This window comes from Phyllobates terribilis, unplaced genomic scaffold (genome assembly GCF_046119375.1).
Source record: "Phyllobates terribilis strain yellow unplaced genomic scaffold, ASM4611937v1 Scaffold_2__4_contigs__length_985480577, whole genome shotgun sequence".
NCBI classification, from domain to species: Eukaryota; Metazoa; Chordata; class Amphibia; order Anura; family Dendrobatidae; genus Phyllobates; species Phyllobates terribilis.
The window spans coordinates 165,430,714-165,452,441 of NW_027362762.1; the positions used below are offsets into that span (position 1 = coordinate 165,430,714).

Below are 21,728 nucleotides of genomic sequence, written 5' to 3' on the forward strand. Positions count from 1 at the left end.
GAAGAGGCCTGGCCGCATCCTGCATAAAAATGTGCAAAAAATATGAAAAATAATGTATAAGATAAATACACCACATGAGGTATTCATTCCCTGCTCAGTCCTTTGCTGTTTATTGCAGTTCCTATATGCTGTGGTGGCGAGTGGTGCTATTATTGGTTGTGATGTTTCCAGGGTTTTTCATAGAGGTCTTCTCCTTCCCTCTTCATTCTTCCTAGGGGTTCTTGCAGTAGTACCCACCTGGTTCATGACTAGGCACTGGCCATGTAACCAGATGCCAGCTGACCGGCAACAGTGGGCCTGGGAAGGGCTCTGCCAAAGTCCCCCATCCATTACTGGGAGCTGGGTGAAAATTATTCCCGGCCCTCAAGGTCTAGCCTAGATGGGCAGCTTGCGCCAAATGCGTCTGTGGCTGCGCCTTTGCTGGTTTGGTGCCAGTCTTGCTGAGTCTCCCTCTGTTAGCACATAACACCGAACTGATTTTTTTCATACATAAACTTTAAAGTGTCCCTTAACGTTTACTCCCATGTAGTGATGGGCAATCACTAAAATACTCGGGTGCTCGTTGCTCGGGTCGAACAAATTGGAATGCTCGGGTGCTCGACCTGAGCAACGAACCCAATGTAAGTCTATGGGAAACGTGAACATTTTTCCGGCGACTCCCCCCGGCGGTCTGCAGAGGGCGTAAAAATTGCCCAAATCGATGGGAACAATGCTCAAATGACATGGGAACAGCATGGGGAAGACCCCTGGAAGCATTACTTCCAGCTTGCGACTGATGTGGTCATTTCGGAGATGAATGCTGAAGAAGAGGAGGAGGTGGTGCAGGAACTCTAGAATGTAGGGGCAACCCTGATTGACCCAGGGCCTGCAATCCTCGGCGTTGGGAGGACGTGTTCCGTCCCAAGGTCCAACTGGGTCCCAGCTTCCACTATGTTAACCCAGTGTGCCGTCAGCGAGATTTACCGTCCCTGCCCACAAGCACTTGTCCACGTATCCGTGGTTAAGTGGACTTTCCCAGTAACTGTGTTGTTTAGGGCACCGCTAATGTTGTGAGACACGTGCTCGTGTAATGCGGGGACGGCACACCGGGAGAAATAGTGACGGCTGGGGACCGAGTACAGAAGGACGGCCGCCGCCATGAGATTGAGGAAAACTTCCGTCTCCACAAACATAAAAGGCAACATTTCGAGCGAAATGTGTGAATTTAGTAGTGTGGCCTGTGGGGTGTTGGCTGCGTATTTGCGCTTGCGTTCCAAGGACTGGGGTAGGGACAACTGAACGCTACACTGGGACATGGACGTGCTTGCTGATGGTGCTAGTTGAGAGTGTGCAACGACAGGTGCAGGGCAGGAGGCATCTTCACATGCGCCATGGACAGAGGATTGGCTTGCACGCACAACGGAAGAAGCAGTGGTGCCACCCGCAGACACTGTTCCTGGACCCTGGTGTTCGGCCCACTTAGTCGGGTACTTTGCTGCCATGTGCCTGATCATGCTGGTGGTGGTCAGGCTGGTTGTTTTGCTACCCCTGCTGATGCTGGCCTGGCAGGTGGTGCAAATGGCCTTTTTGGGGTTATCAGCAGAGTCTTTAAAAAACAACCAGACTCGGGAAGACCTAACAGTTATACTGGCAACTTCAGTCGTGTTGATGTTACGGGGAACGATTGCCCACCTTCTGTCTGCGGCCACCCCACTGCTTCTTCCTGCCTGTTGTCGTGCTATGCCTCCCCCCCCCTGTGTGCTGCTGTCCTCGCTCTGTATGTCCCCCTGCCAGGTTGGGTCAGTTACTATATTATCCACCATCTCGTCTTCCACTTCTGCACCTTGGGGTCCACCTCTTGACTTTCTGGCAATTATGTCTCATCATCGTCCACCTCTTGTGACAGTTTCCCACCGTCGCCTTTGTGTGACCATGGCTGCTCAAAAATTTGGGCATCACTACATGCGATCTCCTCTTGCCCCGCTTCAAGTGGACCGGGCGAGAGGCCCAAATCTATAAATGGGAAAAGTGAACAGGTCTTCGAAGTGTCCAAGTGTGGGATCAGTTGTCTCCGGGCACTCAGCATGGTGGGAGGAAGGAGGATCAGGGTGAGGAATATGCAGTCCAGACTCACGGCTACTGAGACTTGACCGTGTGGAAGACAGGGTGGTGGTGGCTAAGTGACTGGAAGCATTATCTGCTATCCAACCAATAACTTTTTCACACTGCTCTGTGTTAACTAGTGGTGTTCTGCGGTCCCCTATTAATTGGGACAGGAAGGTCGAGCGAGAAGATGTGTGTGTTTGTTGTAGCACAATTTCAGCTAGCCCACAGCCTTGTCTTCTACATGCACCATCATCACCATCACGTCCACTTCTCCGTCCCTTACCAAGCACCTTGCCCATTTTAAATGGAGGACAATATTTTCCACGTTCACTACAAATGGCTGGATTTGAACCGCAGTGATGTGATACGTGTGACGGAAAACAACAGTTTTAAATAGCTGGCCTGTAGGTAACTATTTTTAACAGCGAACTGGTGTCAATAACTTCACTGACACAATGCAACAAAATTTCAATGGAGGCCAGAAATGGCAGAATTTTCAGCGCACTTATATGTGATCCGTGTGACCGATAAACCACAGTTTTAAGTAGATGGATTTTTAGCGCTGTAATATGGAAAGGATCTGGCTGTATTCTGCAGTGCCAACAAGCAAGTGACGCAGAAAAACAGTGTTCTCTGGATTGCTTTTTAAGCAAATAATCAGGATTAAGATCCAAAAAAAAAATTATTCCTGGCCCCCGATACCTGGGGCTATTTCTAGAAATATCTGTAAAAGCACCAGCAGCAGACAGAACTGGAATGGACCCTCTTGCTATATGCACTGCAGTCTGCCACAAACACTGCCTGCCTGCCTAGCACTGATATCTATGCAGCTGGATTAGTCCTCAGAAGGACAGTTAGTTGAGATGGATATGTGTATAATATATGGTGGTATACCTATACTAACTAAGAAACAAGCAAATCTCTCCCTAGCTCAGCAGCCTCTCCCTACACTGTCTGATTGCGGAGTAGACTGACGAGCATGGCGGCATCAGGTCTGATATAGACCTGATGACGCTGTGCAGCCAGCCAATCACTGTAATTCCACAACCAACATGGCTGCGGCATTACAGTGAGTGGCAGGCAATCCCAGCATTTTCATTGGCTTTGTAAAGAGCGACAAACATGCAGGGAGGGGACCCGAGCTCCCGCCGAGCAACCCCGGAAATACTCGGCGAGTATTACTTGTAGAGTAAAATGTTATAAAGCAACAGGAAAGTAGACCTTCACTGGAAAATCCTGGAAGCTTTTCTAATCAACCTTGTCAAGAAAATGTCGACTTGCAGACTACTACTTTTAGATTTAAAAAATCACCGGCTCCTTGACTCTAAAAGGTTACTTACTAACAAAAAATCCTAATGCAGGATATATAATAATATAGATTTTTTTCCATCATATCTGTGCAGAGAAACATCTCCTCAAAACACTCAAAAATCTTAACAATCCTGGTAATAATCAAGGTATATTTACCTGAATGCCTCTCAACGACGAGACCCCCATATATAGAAATACTCCATAGAGTACAGGCATCGGTATAAACTGGAAAACAAGCGACAAATTATGGAAAATATACTCTTTTTCAGTGGTTTAACAATATTACAAAATATATTGATTATGTATTTTATTGAGCAGAGATAAGACAAGAGTATTTTCAGCCCATGTGGCAAAAAAAAGAATCGGGATCTGATTTTTTTTTTGCACACCCGTAGGCTTAAATGGGCGAATCTCATCTGACACACGGAAGAAACTAGTGCATGCTGGGATTTATTTCAAACGCAGATTCGGTCCATGAAAAAAATGTGCTAATTTGCACTGTCCCATTGAATAACATTGGGCTGAGTGCTGTCGATTTTTCACTGTTAGGCCAAGTTCACGCAACCATATTTTTGGTCCTAACTGGGATTTTCTTAATGAAACTATACATATGGAAACCATTCTATTATCACTAATTTTATCATATTATATTTTCCTGCACAAACTTCCAAGAGTTTGTTCACATAATACAATATTGGTGCAACACTGAAACCAGGAACTCAGAAGAGAAGCACAAAAAAGCAACTTATGGCCTTTTCTCTCATTGTAACTTTTAACAAATGTTTAGTTAGAGATAGTGAGAGGTCATCATTTTGATTATTGGTATATGGTAACCCTGTACTATCCAGTACTACACAAGAATCGTGCACACTCACACTATCATACATACAGCATGCATTTTCCAAGTGCACTGTGTACAAATTGATAGTCTCGCCCTACAAACACCTCTCTGTCTATGTAGGTCAGTGATATGAAGGGAGTCGCCCATTACATCTTATAATAATTGTTTGGGTTATAATTTAATTTTCTTGATACCTTATACCACTGATAACATAAGATCAGGACACCAACATCCACTAATTTTTGCTAGTCTTCCTTTTAAAGGGATAGTCTCATCATATAATGGTAGGGTATATCAAGACTTGCCAAAACAATAGGCACAGTCGTGATCCAACCCTTGGGATTTCGAACAGTTTGGATCCAACCCTTGGGATTACAGCCATCTCCAAAATGAAGGGAACAAGATCCGTACAGCTTTTTTCCTCTACCGCAGCTTTTACATTCCTATTCTGAGCAGAGAACTTTACTCTGTTCCATTCACTTGTGTGATGCACTGAAGCCCCTTCATTCTGAGGATTGGGGGTGAATCTAGAAAGTCAGACTCGTTAACAGTGATGCACTAAGGTCTATTTGATAGGAATCTAATTAACCATCTCTATGTGTTTAGCATATGAGGGAAAATAGTGAACACAGAGGAAACCTATGCAAGCAGTGGAATAATACAAAGTGCATGGAGACCTTGACCTACTCAATTATTTACCTTCAGCACAGTAGTCATAAACACAGAGCAGCCCATAAGCACGAAGATCATCAAGCCGGTCACTCTCTGTTCCCTGATACCAAGAAATTTGGGCTGTTCTCCTGGAGCAGAACATTCAGATTCCAATTTAAGACTATTAACATGGGTAATGGAGAGGACAGTTGCAGCCACAAACCATGGTAATCCCATGATAGAGCAGATTCCCAGCATCAGCCCCACCATCAGCAGATCCAAGTGGTAGCCACATCCTTTCTGTGGAATGGAAAGAATATGTACATATGTACTCTCTTTAGTAATATAAGGCAAAATATAGTACATCCACATCACTTATATCACATCATTTATATAGTACATTAACCTTACTACCTTCTACAGTACATCAATATTGCTTTATATAACATACCACTGGGTATCCTTGGCGTTAAAAAGTATTGGGTCTGAAAAGTAGTTCAATCACAACACCAACAGAACTTCAGATTTTTTTCTCACAAACCAAAAAACTGCCTAAAGAGGGTGTCCGCTATTTTAAAAGATATCCTTAAAAGGTTCATCCAATAAACAATAGCTATTAAAGAAGTTGTCCAGTACTTTGACATTGATGCCCTATCCACAGGATAGGGCTTCAATGTCAGGTCGGCAGGGGTCCCGCACGCGGCACCCCCGCAGATCAGCGGTTATCGGTGCAGGCGGCGGCTGCCGGCCGGAAGTCCTTACCTGCGGTGCCTGGTTGTCCATCTGTAGTGGCCACCATGGGGTACTGCACCTCCGCCTCCCATTCAGTTGAATGGGAGGCGGATGTGCAGTTACAAGCGCCGGCCACTACAATTTGACGGCCAGGCAGCTCAGGTAAGGACTTCTGGCCGGCAGCCACCGCTGGTACCGATAACCACTAATCTGCGGGGGTGCCGCGTGAGAGACCCCGGCCGATCTGACATTGGGCATCAATGTAAAAGTAGTGGACAACTCCTTTAACTATTCAAAGCATAGGTGATAAATCTATGGTTGCTGAGAATCTGATCATTGGGACCCCGATTAATCAAGAGAACAAGGGTTTCAAAGTCCCCTGTGGGAATGAAAAGTTACTAAGCATGTGTGACCACTCCTCCATAGACAGTTAATAGGAATCTGTTTTTTTTCTGTGTAATCAGAGGGTCGCATGAGGTAGGAGTTAAAACACTGAATAGAGGGATGTGTCACGTATCAGGCTGAATGCTGTTGTTTACTTACAATGAAGGTCTTTTGCTTTCTTTTTAATATATCATTTTTATTGAAAGTTTTACATGGTAATACAAGTGACCCAATCCAGGGTGAAAGTCTAGTACCCCTACACAGACTGGAACGGTAAAAGGAACGTTAAAAGGAGACGGGGGAGAGTCAGGGAGCTTCATGCCGAATCCAAAACCGAGGGAGACATGCTTCAACGGAGGGAGCCGGTCCCGCTGGTGAGCACAGCAAATAGCAAAAAATTAGAAAGGAGGGATAGTCGGCACTTCAACAGATAAAATCAAAAGGCTGTATTGGATCATTTAAAAAGGTTTGGTGCCTGACCAAGCCGAACCAAGGGTGAAGTACTAGCGCCAGAAACGCGTCAGACTGTTTTTTAAACCTTTTCAGATAATCCAATAAAGCTTTTGATTTTATCCATTGGAGTGCTGACCATCCCTCCTTTCTAATTTTTTTGGAACGGTAAAACATCTGTTTATAAAATATATGCAGTAAACAATATTAACTAACGAAAATATATCTAACTTAGAATTAGCGTGGGACGACATAAAACCTAGAGAAAGCAATCATTCTAGATATGAAGGAAGTATAACCTTTTACTACATTCTATTTATTCTACTTATTACAATGAAGGTTTTATCACTAGGACATTATCTTTGCTGGGACTAGCTGCCTCGTGCCAAGTTGTCTGGCTCCCTCCTCTAATAAGCAGCTCACTGTCAATAGACAATGTACATAGAGAGCTGTGGTGTGGGCGGGGGCAGCTTTCTCAGTTCTGCTTCATGCTGCATCTAAGAACTCTGATTGTGTCACAACTGCTGCACCCAGTAATCTAACTGATACATCATTGCATTCAGGGTCTCCTTTCCTACATTATGCTGCTCTCAGATGAGGTAGCAAAAACCTGCTGACAGATTCTCTTTAATGATGTAATGATTGCACATGCTCAGTAATTCAAATAGTGGTTTACCCCCCCCCCCCTTTTCTCTGGATTATTTGGTGTTTGAGCCACTGTGCACCCCACATTCATACATTTATCCTGTGGATAGGTGATAAATGTTGTTTATAGGACAACCTCTTTATAAGGCCCAGGTGGGTGTACGAAAGAAGCTTCTATTTCACACTCAGTACTGTGTCTCATGGCATCAACATCTGGTGAGGGGCGTCATGTGCTCGCTGCAGCCAATCAGCAACAGTTGTCACATTCTATCTGAACAGGAGGAGACGTTTCATGTTGTTTTGACAGAATATGAAGGTTGCAGCCAGTCAACTATCTATTGGTAACATTAAAAATGAAAAATTCTCAGTGGGAATTTCAGACAATAAGTAATTTACCTCCTAATTATGCACTTTAATTACATGATTCTTATTACTTAGACAACCACTTTAAGGCCTCGTGCATATGGCAGATCAGCATGCATATGCATTTGCATTTATGGAAGTCACAGGTTCTCTTTAAACTCAAAGGATAAATCTCCCAGAAAATATCAGTTTTACCAAAAATCACCAGCATCCAATTAGCATAAAACTGTGCTTTACCTTAAGTTTATGCTCCTTTCTGTTGATAATAACAGCAGTAATCTGTTGGTCCATGAATATTAAAATGGTGCACAAGAGGGCAGGGATTACTGTCGGGAACACTGTCCACCAGGGGTTTGTTCCAATAGGGTTGACAAACCAACCTCGGTCATCTCTGGTTGGCTACAAAAGATAAAAAAAAATAATGATAGATATTCTGTTTTTTTATACACTGCTACTCAATGCACGAAATGTAAAAATGAGTATCGATGGGATTTCAAGGAAACTAAACTAATTTGTACAGCTATTTGTAACAGACTAATTTTCTGATAGCTGATAAACTTGTATCTCTCTTTTTTTCAAGAAATAGTGCCACTCCTGTCCATGGTTTGTGACAAGTATTACAGTTCAGCCCCAATCAAATGTCATGAGTCTGAACTGTAATACCAGACACAGCCCATGGACATAGGAATAATGATGGAACGCAAAACATCTACAGCCTTTAACATATCCTAGTGGGATTATTTGAAACACATGCCAAAGACATACTCTTACCATACCACTACCCCCTAGAATCCTATCTTTATCTAACAGATGGCAGAAATATAATACAGGCCCAGCCTAATATTACATCCTAATGTGTCGGAAAGACTTTCTTTTTTAAACAGATGTGGCTGAAACGTTAAACGTCTCTGAGTTAGAATGAAGGAGGCAACTTAAAAAAATATATATGTGATTTCCTTACACAATTACCTTAAATTCATTTGGAACTTGGAGCTTTGGGGAGGGCACTCCAATTAAGTAATCCAAAATCACCATGCTCAAGATTGTGAGGAACACCGCAAAGTCGCTGACCATTGATCGCACCTGAGTACAAAAATGCACAGTATTTTTATTATAACAATTTTAGAAATAAAATATTTTCTGGCCAGATATAGTCTTGCTATGGCACAAGAGAACATAGCTTTGCATTACGCTGTCTGTGGCTACATGTATCACAAACATGCTAAATGACAGATTCAGCTCGGCAACAAAGGAGGAGAAGGAGAAGGAGGAGGAGGAAAACAAGAAGAAGGAGGAAAAGAAGAAGAAGAAGAAGAAGAAGAAGGAGGAAAAGAAGAAGAAGAAGAAGGAGGAAAAGAAGAAGAAGAAGAAGGAGGAAAAGAAGAAGAAGAAGAAGGAGGAAAAGAAGAAGAAGAAGAAGGAGGAAAAGAAGAAGAAGAAGAAGAAGGAGGAGGAAAAGAAGAAGAAGAAGAAGGAGGAAAAGAAGAAGAAGAAGAAGGAGGAAAAGAAGAAGAAGGAGGAAAAGAAGAAGGAGGAGGAAAAGAAGAAGGAGGAAAAGAAGAAGAAGAAGAAGGAGGAAAAGAAGAAGAAGAAGAAGGAGGAAAAGAAGAAGAAGAAGAAGAAGGAGGAGGAAAAGAAGAAGAAGAAGGAGGAGGAAAAGAAGAAGGAGGAAAAGAAGAAGAAGAAGAAGAAGAAGAAGAAGAAGAAGAAGAAGAAGAAGGAGGAAAAGAAGAAGAAGGAGGAAAAGAAGAAGGAGGAGGAAAAGAAGAAGGAGGAAAAGAAGAAGAAGAAGAAGAAGGAGGAAAAGAAGAAGAAGGAGGAAAAGAAGAAGGAGGAGGAAAAGAAGAAGGAGGAAAAGAAGAAGGAGGAAAAGAAGAAGGAGGAAAAGAAGAAGGAGGAAAAGAAGAAGAAGAAGAAGGAGGAAAAGAAGAAGAAGAAGGAGGAAAAGAAGAAGAAGAAGAAGGAGGAAAAGAAGAAGAAGAAGAAGGAGGAAAAGAAGAAGAAGAAGGAGTGGTGCAATAATGCAGTTACAGTAAGATATAACAAATAACTCACCTTGGTAGGAAAGTAGCGACTTGTTTTAAAAGTTTTCAACATGCCGGACAGTGCAAATGTGGTAAAAAACAGAATACAGGACCAGAAGAGGACATCTGGAGTGTATGGTCCGTGGTGTCCGCAGGCAGGTCCCACAAACTCTCCATGCATCATTTTACAATTCTTAAAAATAAATGTAAGAGTACACTCAGACAAGCTACAGTCTTTATTTTAGATGGAGGGGATGGGGATTCGGCTTGATCAAATACTTAATAAAACAACAACACAATAGTGTACATATATTTGTATATTCAGTTAGGTCTGAATCTTTGTGATTTGGGCTCTACCTGCCACTATTTTTTATTTTATTTAAAATGAAACAACTGAGATGCAATTGAAGTGTAGACTTTCAAGTTTAATTAAAGGGGTTGAACAAAAATATCCTGTGAAACGTTTACTGTGACAATACAGTTTATAATCTGAATTAGCCAGACGATTAGATTTGTTAATCCAAGAGAAATACCTTATTGTGTTTTATTAGCGATTGCTGGCTGTGTTTTATTAATGTTCTCCTTGCTCCTCAGTTTATGCACACTAACTTAACTTGTAAAGTGTCCAGAATTCCACTAATCTCATTAGTATCTCAGGAGCCTGTAACAATTGTTTAAAAATCGTCTGGGCTCATTGAGCAAGTGTTGAAAGAAGATCAGGTGGAGCCTTCACCACAGGGAGTCTCACATGTAGACCCAGATGATGGGGTCAACCTGAGAAAGATACCTCCACTAATGCACACTTAGCTTTGGGGGGAGGGGAGGGTGACAGAAGTTCTGCCATTCAGGAGACTTGAGCCCAGAGAAGCAGAAAGGACATGAGCCTCTGTAGCAGAGAGTCTTGGGACAGAGATTCATAAAGACTTTAGAAGCAGAATGAGAGACATCCTTTAGGACAGCAGATGGATTGCATGGCATTATCCTAAGAGACACAGATTTGTATTCTACATGATTCTAGTCTAAGGGTACCGGCCCTGACTGGAAAGATACGGATCTGCTCCATTTAACCATCAGAGATAGACATGGATACATTTTGGGGAGTCCAGGAGAGGACGAAGAAGTCACCTGGCCCCATGGATATGTTGTTTTGGGGTTGCTACGAGGGACCCATTGGTCACTTAGAACCCATGGAGACATTTGGAGTTGCCAGGAGGGACCCACCGGTCGCCTGGCCCCATGGAAACTCTTGGAGAGGCCAGTGTGGGACCCCCGGGTCTCCTGGCCTTGTACCTCGATGGACTGCTAGCTTCCTAAGCTTGCCGCTACCTCCTCTCTGTGGGGGCCCGCCAGAAGCGAGGGGGCCACTGGTTGAGGTAGTTGGCCCTGGAAGTCTCCAAAGTCGGAGCTGCTCTATCACAGGCGAGCGGAAAAGGAAGGGTGAGACTGTGTAATGTTGTACCATCTTGGGTATGTGCTGGGACTGTTCTGTGTGTTTATTGTCCGCTTTGTAGTTCAATAAAGTATTGCCACACTGTCTTACCCTCACCCTGTGTTGTCTGAACAGCGTTACACCCATGGAAGACCCTGGGTCTTCACATTTACGAATTGCTGCCATTTTTCTACAAGGCCTCCTCATTGGACAAATTAACTTTACCATAAATAAAATGTTCATTTTAAAATATTTTGTAGAGAATCCTTTGCAGGCAATGACTGCTTGAAATCTGGAAGCTATTGATGTCACCAAACTCTGTTTTTTCTTCTTTTGTGATGCTTTGCCAGACCTTTACTGCAACTGACTTCAGTTTTTCTTTGTTTGTGGGTCTTTCCGCCTTAATTTTTGTCTTAAGCATGTGAAATGCTGCTGAATGGGGTTGAGATCTGGGTGGCCAGTTTACAGTATACAAACCCACTCTCATGGGAGATGCACTGCGGAGACTTCGTCCTCTATGACAACTGAAAATACATGCACACTTAGCTAAACCGAGCACGCATATTTATGATGGAGGGGTCATTGGGATTAAGGGAGGACAAAGACTACAACATTTTATAGCTCTATTTGGTCTCTGAAATCTGTAGAAATGTGATGTTATGAGTTAAGAAAACTGACAGGTATTAGTTAGGTCTACCTAAAATTCTTGAAGGGCTGATGTTATATAACCTATCCTCAAGTTAAAGACCATTCCTGAAGGATAGACCCAAGAAATCTCTAAACCTTGCTATCTAACACTATTCAGTTAATTATTAAGACGTACTAAGGAGTCTCAATTTGTATCTATTGACACAAAACAAAGATAATTGTCAGTACAGCAAACGATCAGTGTTATACTATGTCATGTACTTACACTAACTGTGAGGTTGGCCCACTGATCTTCAGAAAGGCTGATGTTATTTTCCCTCCAGAACAGCAAGGTCTTGTTAGACGGAGAGTCTGGAGCAGCACACTTACAGCTAAACACAAGAAATATGGAGGATTTCTTACTTTTTTTTCCAGAATAAATTCACTAATGATTTTCAATAAGATACTCAAAACCTCAGATCAGTCAGATCTTCCATTATCATCTTAAAAGGGTGGGCTCCCACTGCGCCTACACAGATGAAGGTAAACTAACTGGTTTCCCTAGGATATGTCACCTGCATGAAGGTGAATACAGAGGCGTATAATGCTAACATCACACCCTGCACAAGTACCAACAAGCGCAATATGCGGAGACCAGCATCCAGACTAGTACAGAGAAAATTAATTCAAATACCCACAGTAATGTGCACCGGCGGACAGATAGAAGAGGCAATGTGCTCCAGTCAAAGACTGCTGTTCAGCTCTGTCATAATTTACGCCACTGTTTTGGCATAAATTGTGATGAATTTGTCGGCCGCACTCAGCCTTGCCCCTCCCGACTAAGCAGCACCCACTTTTTAAAAATTTGGCAGAGAAATGTTCCTGTGCTGAGATAATCTTATAAATGTTCCCCTGCTGTGTACTGTGTAATGGCTGTGTCTGACTGTGTCTGATCAGGGACACTGATCATACTACAGCTCCTGGGCAGGGGAGGAAGCAAAAGAGTATACAGACAGGACAGTGGGGGATCACAGCTGATTATTTCTTTGAGGTAAAACATTTTTTAAAAACAGGCAGGGAAATGTATTACCTCACAAAAAGAATCAGCTGTGATCCCGTGCTGTAATGTCTGTATACTCTTTAGCTTCCTCCCCTGCCCTGGAGCTGTGGTATGAGCAGACCATGTTTCTGCACGGTCAGACACAGCCATTACACAGTACACAGCAGGGGCACATTGATAAGATTATCTCAGCACAGGAACATTTTATTTAAACACATCCAATTGTGGAAATTATTATTATTCCTAGATCTATTGATTAAAATAAACTTTAAAATTAACTTTGTTTGTGGGAAAACCCCTTTACATATTCTATTATTTCTGTAGCCTCAATTAAATCTTTTCCAAATCAAGGAACATATATGAACATTTCAGTCTTATAAAGGCTCACAATCCTCTCTCCAAATTAGAGTGGTGTACCCCGCATAATATAGACGTGGGACGGGTGAACTTTACGAACGTTCTCAATGTAAGTCTATGTGAATTCAGAACAAGGCTCTGTAGCTTCGTTCTGAGTCCCTTAGACTTACACTGAGATTGTTACTTACGCTTCACAAACTGATCCACAGGTTACGGAGAAGGTCATGTGACGCCGAGACGAGGCAGATACAGGTAGAAAAAGGTGGCTGGTGAGTATGTAACTACACTAATTACTATCACATACATGATAGCTGGCACATGGAAGCATAAAAAAATTCACTGGAGTGGGCCTTTAAGATATTAAGTGGCGCCATATTCATTAAGAGGAGCACGCCACTTAATGAGTTTAATGCCTCTTCTGAGTGTCATGCACCTTTGTGCGCCGCACCAGAAATGCTACTACAGTCAGGGACTCAATTAATTATTTCTGGTGTACAAAACGTGGGCACATTTGATGAATTTGGCGGGCGGGCATGGTCACGCCCCGGTCTAGGCTCCTCCCAAGTCCACCCATTTTAGTGTAGCTGATTTAAACTGGGGTGAAAACACCAAAAGTCACTAATTTTTTTCAACTTTTCAAAGTTCTGAAGCCACTTTCCTGGCATAAGAGCTTTTATGAATAGGTCTACAACCCAAAATTCTGATATGAACACATTACCTGCATTGACTATGAAGTGTAAAATTTCATTTCGGACATAGTTAAATGCATGCCCTATTTTTTTTTTTTTTATAGACTTTCCAGGAATTTCTGGAAGGGAGCTAATTTGCATCCCGTTCTCTAACTCACATCATGAGACACATATATTGGCAGAAAGGTAAAACACTCACTAATAAAGAGTTAACTCGTCCAGTTGACTGTGCATGTGAACAGGATAGGTCTCTCCCAAATGTATCAGCTTCTCTATGGCTTCATAGATAAAAATAATACAAATCAGCGAGGCAAAGGCTTCTTCTGTAAAGCGTGTGATGTAACAAACCAAAGAGCTGGCATCAGTGGCGACCAGAACAATGCAGAGGAAAGCTGTCCACAGCCCAATGCACGCTCTCAGTGATAGATAGGACAGCTCATGGTCTCTAGAAAGGAAGCCAGGAAGGTAACAGTTATTAGAATGGGAAGAGGCAGTGTGAATAATAGCAATAAAAGACAAACATGCTCATGAATCCGGTAACAATGCGGGAAGAAAGCGGCAGTAGAGCTCTGAAATTTGTAGGGAATTTCTATTCAATCCGACTGAGATTTCCCCTTCAAAAGAAATATAGTCATTATGATTATGATCCCGCCTGATATATGAAATAGTTCTGTACTTTGCTGTGATCCTTTAAAAAAAAACAAACAATGAAATATTCTAGTAAGGACACAAAAGACTTCAATGTATTCATACAAACAGCTGAAAACAAAATGCCATTTTAAAAGAAGATGACAATTGATCCAGATATTACTTTGTGGATTTTTCACAGAAGAAAAATATCAAATACCTAAAGGAAAAAGGAAAATGATAACTTCTACATCTCAGGAAGAACACACATTTATACCAATCAAAGGCGTCATTATGTGATACATAAATAAAACATGATTGCAAAGAACAAGGAAATGGCAATATCAATGTTACATGTTCTAGAAGAGTTCAGGAACAATCACGAGCACTAAGTCGATGAGCTATTTAGAAAAGAACTAGTGATGTTGCCACTTGCTACGTAGGAAAAAACCACAGTGTGTATATTGACAATGGTTCTTCCCCATAATGCAAACAATACTAGGAGGGGGATTGTTCCCCAATGAACAATAGGAAGATAATTATGATGTTCGGCTCAATGCACTGTCTTCTCAAAATATAAAGATCAAAGATAACACATACTGCATTATTACAAGCAGAAGCCGGCAGCTCTCAATCGCCGACATCCAGAGCCACACACCATGCACACATTCCTCCATAAAGCAGTATTCCCATACAGAGCCATGTCAAGCAGCACCTGGTATCATCTGCTGAATTCTGCATTGTGACGCTGTGAGTAAGACCTCAAGAGCATAGCCATATTAACCCCTTCTCGCAGCAGCCATTTATCATTTTTGTTTTTTCCTTTTTGTCTTCCATGAACTATTATATCTTTATATGTCCATTAAAGAGAATCTCTCAGCAGGATTTCACCTCCCAAACTATTCACATGTGCATGTAGCTCTTTTAAAGACAAGTCCAGCAATATCTTTATATGGCCAGTCCATTCCTCCATTACTGAGAAATCAATGTTTGAATTGATCTGCAAATTAGGATGAAGAGCTATTGCAGATCTGAAGCCTCTGTCACTCCAGCTCTATTCCCAGCGCAGTGCTGCCTCCTCCTACCTTACTTACGGCTCCTTTGCCTGAAGTCACCAGCATAGAGGCTGTCAGTGAAGCAGGAGGAGGCGGCGCTGGATGGATAGGGCTGGAGTGACAGAGACTTCAGATCTACAATAGTCCTTCAGCCTCATTTTCATATCAATTCAAACACTGATTTCTCAGCAATGGAGGAATGAACTGGTCATGTACAGGTATTGCTGGATTTGAAAGAGTTATATGCACGTATAGTTTAGTGTGTGAAATCCTGCTGCAGATTCAATTTAACACAGCGGTATGAGAACTTGTTTATAGGAGCTGAGAGTATTTAAAGGCAACCAAAATTGCTTTGTGGTGACATTTGGAGAGCCAAAACTTTTCTATTTTTCTGTTTAGCTTTTGTTTCTTTGTAGGTTGAGTTGTATTCTTAATTGGTACTATTTTGTGGTCCATAAAACTTTTAGATCACTTTTTAATTCCATTTTCGTTGGGGTGGTAAGGACCAAAAAACAGCAATTCTTACATTTTTGGTGGTGTCCACCATGCAGGATAAATATAGTAATTCTAATAGTTCACATCATTACTGCCAAAGTGTTACCAGTTATATATCTTTTATGTTGTTCATATTTTTATGTAGCAATTGGAAAACTGTACATTGATTTACATTTTTAACACTTTTTTTTTTTACTATTATAAATACCACTAAGGGACTTTGAGATGCGATCTATTGCGTAATACATAGCAAAATGTCTGTATTGTAGTGGGATATCCAGTCAGTGTTATCCTCTGGATACTCCTTAATAATAACTAAAGAGGTAGAGTACACAGTGCTGCGGACAATTAGGAAAAATGTAAGACAGCATTTATTGGTACATTAATAAAAAACAGGACTTATCCTCTGGATGGCAGACCTAGGGGTTCTTATTAAACTCCTGGCTACCATAATAATCCAACATGCCCCCAATATAGGTTTTCTAAGGGATATTACTATAGCATGTAATCCAATGCCAGCTTTTGCAGCAGGAGCCTGTCTTGATATTACATTCAACTCCTAAGCCTGCTCCATACAAAGTTTTCTGACTTACTAAGGTATATGTTCTGTAGGTTTCTTTTTATATGGGACATTCATAAAGCTTTTGTAGAGGTTAGTAATGAGCGAACGTGCTCGTTTAACCCTTTCACCGAGCATGCTTGGGTGCTTACCAAGTATCTTCGGCGTGCTTGTATATTATGTTCGAGTCCCTGCATCTGCATGATTTACGGCTGTAAGACAACCTCAACACATGCAGGGATTGCCTGTTTGTTAGGGAATTCTCACGTGCTGAGGCTGTCTTATAGCCGTAAATCATGCAGACGCAGGGACTTGAACATAATATACAAGCACGCCGAAGATACTTGGCAAGCACTTGAGATTGCTCGGTGAAAGGGTTAAACGAGTACGCCAGCTCATCACTATTAGAGGGTCTTATTGTACCTTTGTACACCTTAAATTTCCTATGGAGAAATAACAAATTCATTATTAATTCATTTGTAATCCTGACTGAAGAAGGAGCCTGTGTGATCTGAAAGCTTGCATATATGTATATTTTTGTCTTGTTAGCCAATAAAGGTATCACCCTGAGAAAAATTTTGGCATTTTTGGGCATAAAAGTATTTACGTTGAATTTTCTGGCTAACACGGTACCAAAATATAACTTTGTATTGCACATCTATGGAGAAATACAAAGGTTTAAAGGGAACCTGTCAGTAGGATCATCCCTCCTAAGCCGGCTATACGGGCATGTAGGTCATAGGAAGCTGAATAAAATGATACCTTGATATCAGCGATCCGATGTCTTCTTCCAGAGAAATTCACATTTTATTTTTATATGTAAATGAGCTTTTAAGATCTATGGGCCGGACACTGATCTCCCTGAGAATTTGCTTCCAGGGATAATTTTAAATGAAACGAGGCGTTACCAGTGTAAGACATGTAATAACTGACAGTCTGCTCTCCTGATCTACATGTCTCACACTGGTAAAGCCCCCTTCCTTTTATAATAAACTCTGGAGGCAGATTCTCAGGGAGATCTATGCCTAGCCTATAGATCTTAACAGCTCATTTACATATTAAGAAAAATGTGGATATCTCTGGAATAAGACATTGGATCACAGATATCAAGGTATCACTTTATTCAGCCTTTTATGACCTACATGCCCATATAGACACCTTAGGAGGGCTGATCCTACTAATAGATGGCCTTTAATTCCTTTCCATTTTCTTTTTTTATATTAAATGGAGACATCCTGAAGGAGCATGGTATGGCAGCAGCAGGAGTCCATGGGTTCCATGCAGCAGGACTGCTTTTCCACGGTGTCTCCATGTGGCACCAAATTCTCCCAAAGAAGCAATGTTTCTAGAGAAGAATGTCTCCATAATATAGCATTTGATGGAACAAGCTGGAGTTTTGCTTGATCAGAGGTATCTTATTAAGTCATGAGAAAATATCTTTGCATGCATCTGTGTGATAGCTGAGGTACAGTATGGGCCCATATATTTCTACAGGGCACCGTATTATCAATCTAACTGAACAGACCACATAAGGCCACAAACGTAGGACATATACAAAAATATAGCATCGCAGGCAATATGAAACCACTTTGTGGTCTGTATGGTTTAAAATTGTGTGCGGTGTATGATAGGTCATTAACCCTTAGTACACTGACATGAATAGAAACATAATATATGACATTTGAGGGAGTATACTTTTTTTTTTATTCTGCGTACGATTATGTTCCTACTAAACTGTGCATAATCTGATTTTATTTCAGAATCAGACCACAATTCTCTAATAAACCAGGCATGAGAAAATTGGTCTTACTTGCAAAACTTGAAAAGAATTTTCTCGAACACCAACACAGGTCCCGTGCTCCCCAAAATGGTGAGGGGCTGTCCAGCAAACAAGGAATAGGCGATTCCGGTCATAGAAGCACCAAACAGGGATTCGATTGCACTCTGTAGGGGGCACAAACACCAGTTTAGTCAGAGTACATGGCGGACAACACGTCAATACAAACCTAATGTAAAAGACACGTGAAATAGCGGTGTGGATGTGGAGATGGGATTGAATTGCTGCAATATATTTATTACTAGAAGGGATTTGCCCACGCTGGTAAATTAGCAATGTCATGTATCAGTTTCACAGTAGCATAATTGGGAATATTCATTAATCTGTATATTACAACCAGCATTAAGATTGTGGAAAAAGCTGAGCTGTAAAGCCATTAATTGGTCATTAACCAGAGCGCAGATCCGTTCGGTGCTTAAATAAAGCCAAAGATCAGGATTATCCTGATTAGAGGTAAGTGATGGCAGTTTAACCGCTGATCTAATGAGCAAGGTTTTCTAGGCGGGCTTGTAATCAACATGAAGATAGGTGAGGATGGATCTAGTCAGAATTAGGCACATGGAATTTCCTTACTATTCGACCTTCTGTCGCTTCTCCAAGTAAACCCCCAAATGTGATGACCGGAGACATGCAAGCACAGTATAGGAAGAGGAAAGAAGCCACACACTGCAAGCTCAGCGCATCCCTGTAGTCACTCCAGTACCAAGGAGCTTTCCTTTTAATGTCTACCACCAGACCGCCAAAAAGCCTGCAATGAATAATAGAGAGTGTGCTTCACTGCCAGGCAGATCACCAGGGGCAATATACTCTGGAAAGTTCAGATTATCATGCCTCCACAGCTGAAATCTGAGAATAACCCTCCTGTTATTGTGCCGGTCGCTGGCGGACCACATACACAACGGCACTAATCAGATGATGGGCCGAGAGCAAATGTGCGCCATCACATAGGCCTACTGCGCTCACTGTACGGTATGTATGCACTGGTATTTATAATCATGGCAACGGTACATCATAGAAATACATTGGTAATATACTTGTATTCTTATAAGTATAATATTTTTTATGTGGACTAAAAACTTTTTTGTTTTCTTTCTCTATAGTTATTGCTCATCTCTTTTCTCTAGGTAATTAACCATATATTAAATATATATATCTATCTATCTATCTCATATCACTAATATCAATAAACAACCCATGTACAGACATAGTAACCCCAAGTGTCTCTGTGAAATCACATCTGGAATATGCAGCCACAAACCAGAAGTTTACATACATTATATAAAAAGATGCATATGCATGTTTTTCTCAATATCTAACATGAAATCAGAATAAACCTTTCCTGTTTTAGGTCAGTTAGGATTACCAAAATTTTTAATATTTGCCAAATGCCAGAATAATGAGAGAGAGAGAATGTTTTAAGGCATTTTTATTACTTACTGCAAAGTCAAAAGTTTACATACATTTCATTAGTATTTTGTACCATTGCCCTTAAACTGAATGACTTGGGTCAAACGTTTGGGATTATCCTTCCAGAAGCTTCTCACAATAGTTGGTCAGAATTTGGGCCTATTCCTCCTGACAAAACAGGTGTAACTGATCCAGGTTTGTAGGTCGCCTTGCTCGCACCTGCCTTTTCAGCTTTGCCCATAAATTTTCAATAGGATTGAGATCAGGGCTTTGTGATGGCCACTCCAAAACACTGACTTTGTTATCCTGAAGCCACTTTGTTACCACTTTGGCAATTTGCTTCGGGTCATTGTCCATTTGGAAGACCCATTTCCGCCCAAGCTTTAACTTCCTGGCTTATGTCTTGAGATGTTGCTTTAGTATTGCCACATAATCTTCTTTTCTCATGATGCCATCTATTTTGTGAAGCGCACCAGTCCCTCATGCAGCAAAACAACCCCACAACATGATGTGGCCACCCCCATGTTTCACAGTTGGGATAGCGTTTTTAGGCTTCCAAGCTTCTCCCTTTTTCCTCCAAATGTAACGATGGTCATTATGCCCAAAAAGTTCAATTTTAGTTTCATCAGACCACAGGACATGTCTCCAAAAATTAAGGTCTTTGTTCCTGTGTGCATTTGCAAACATTAATCTGGCTTTTTTATGTTTCTTTTGGAGTAATGGCTTCTTCCTGGCAGAGTGGCCTTTCAGCCCATGTTGATACAGTACTTGTTTCACTGTGGATATTGAAACAATCTTACCAGCTTCCACCATCATATTCACAAGGTCTTTTGCTTTTGTCCTTGGGTTGATATGCACATGTCGGACCACAGCACGTTCATCTCTGGGACATAGAACCCGTCTCCTTCCTGAGCAGTATGATGGCTGGACATTCCCATCTTGTTTGTACTTGCGTATAATTGTTTTTACAGATGAACGAGGCACCTTCAGGTATCTTGAAATTGAACCCAAGGATGAGCCAGACTTGTGCAAGTCTACAATTCTCTTCCTGATATCTTGGCTGATTTCTTTAGACTTTCCCATGATGCTACACAAAGAAGCAGTGTGTTTCAGGTGTGCATTAAAATACATCCATAGGTGTGTCTCTAACTCAGATGTTGCCAAAACAGCTTCCAAACACATAACATCATCATATGGGCAGTCCAGAATTGGCATAGTAATCTTAGTGTATGTAAACTTTTGACTTTTCAGTACATATTAAAAATGCCTTGAAACATTCACTCTCTCTCTCATTATTCTGGCATTTGGCAAATATTAAAAATTATGGTAATCCTAACTGACCTAAAATGGGAAAGGTTTATTCTGATTTCATGTCAGATATTGAGAAAAACATGCATATGTATCTTTTATATAGTGTATGTAAACTTATGGTTTCAACTGTATGTGAGTGAGCCGAATGAGCCATATCATGAATCAAGCCTAAATCATTCCCTAGATCTCAGTTTCCTAGAACAGGGAACATGGGACATATGCTAAACCGTGTTGCACATACGTGTTCTATCGCTTTTTATTTTCACAGACAGAACACATACCCATTATAATCTATGGTGCTATTCACATGACCATTTTTACACGGACTGTGTGATTGTGCAAAACTCAAGAAGACATGTCTGTTTTTTTCAAGCATCACGGATGAAAATGAGCCAATACAAGTCTATGGGTCTTTGAAAAACATGTATAGCACACGGATGGCAGCAGCGTACAGTCAGTGCACTGTCCGTATTTAACACTGCAAAGGATAGGAAAAGCTTTGTCATTTATTTATCCATCTGTGAAAAACACTGATGACACACTGATGGTAAAAACAGAGCAAACACTGATGGTAAAAATGGACCAAACACTGATGACACACTGATGGTAAAAATGGACCAAACACTGATGACACACTGATGGTAAAAACGGACCAAACACTGATGACACACTGTTGGTAAAAACAGGCCAAACACTGATGGTAAAAAGGACCAAACACTGATGACACACTGATGGTAAAAACAGGCCAAACACTGATGACACACGGATAGTAAAAATGGACAAAACACT

The 21,728-nt window shown here is 41.5% G+C and overlaps 1 protein-coding gene across 1 annotated transcript in view; it reads right to left on the reverse strand.

The window, feature by feature from the left end:
- Positions 1–21,728, reverse strand: part of LOC141199519 (electroneutral sodium bicarbonate exchanger 1) — a 265,649-nt gene that overhangs the window by 20,813 nt on the left and 223,108 nt on the right. The window contains exons 12-20 of the mRNA XM_073663223.1: positions 18,795–18,969; positions 18,195–18,328; positions 13,848–14,093; positions 11,829–11,934; positions 9,518–9,679; positions 8,432–8,545; positions 7,700–7,861; positions 4,937–5,188; positions 3,553–3,621 (exon numbers count right to left, since the gene is read on the reverse strand). Coding sequence (XP_073519324.1) covers positions 3,553–3,621; positions 4,937–5,188; positions 7,700–7,861; positions 8,432–8,545; positions 9,518–9,679; positions 11,829–11,934; positions 13,848–14,093; positions 18,195–18,328; positions 18,795–18,969 — 1,420 coding nt within the window. The remainder of the gene's footprint in view (positions 1–3,552; positions 3,622–4,936; positions 5,189–7,699; positions 7,862–8,431; positions 8,546–9,517; positions 9,680–11,828; positions 11,935–13,847; positions 14,094–18,194; positions 18,329–18,794; positions 18,970–21,728) is intronic.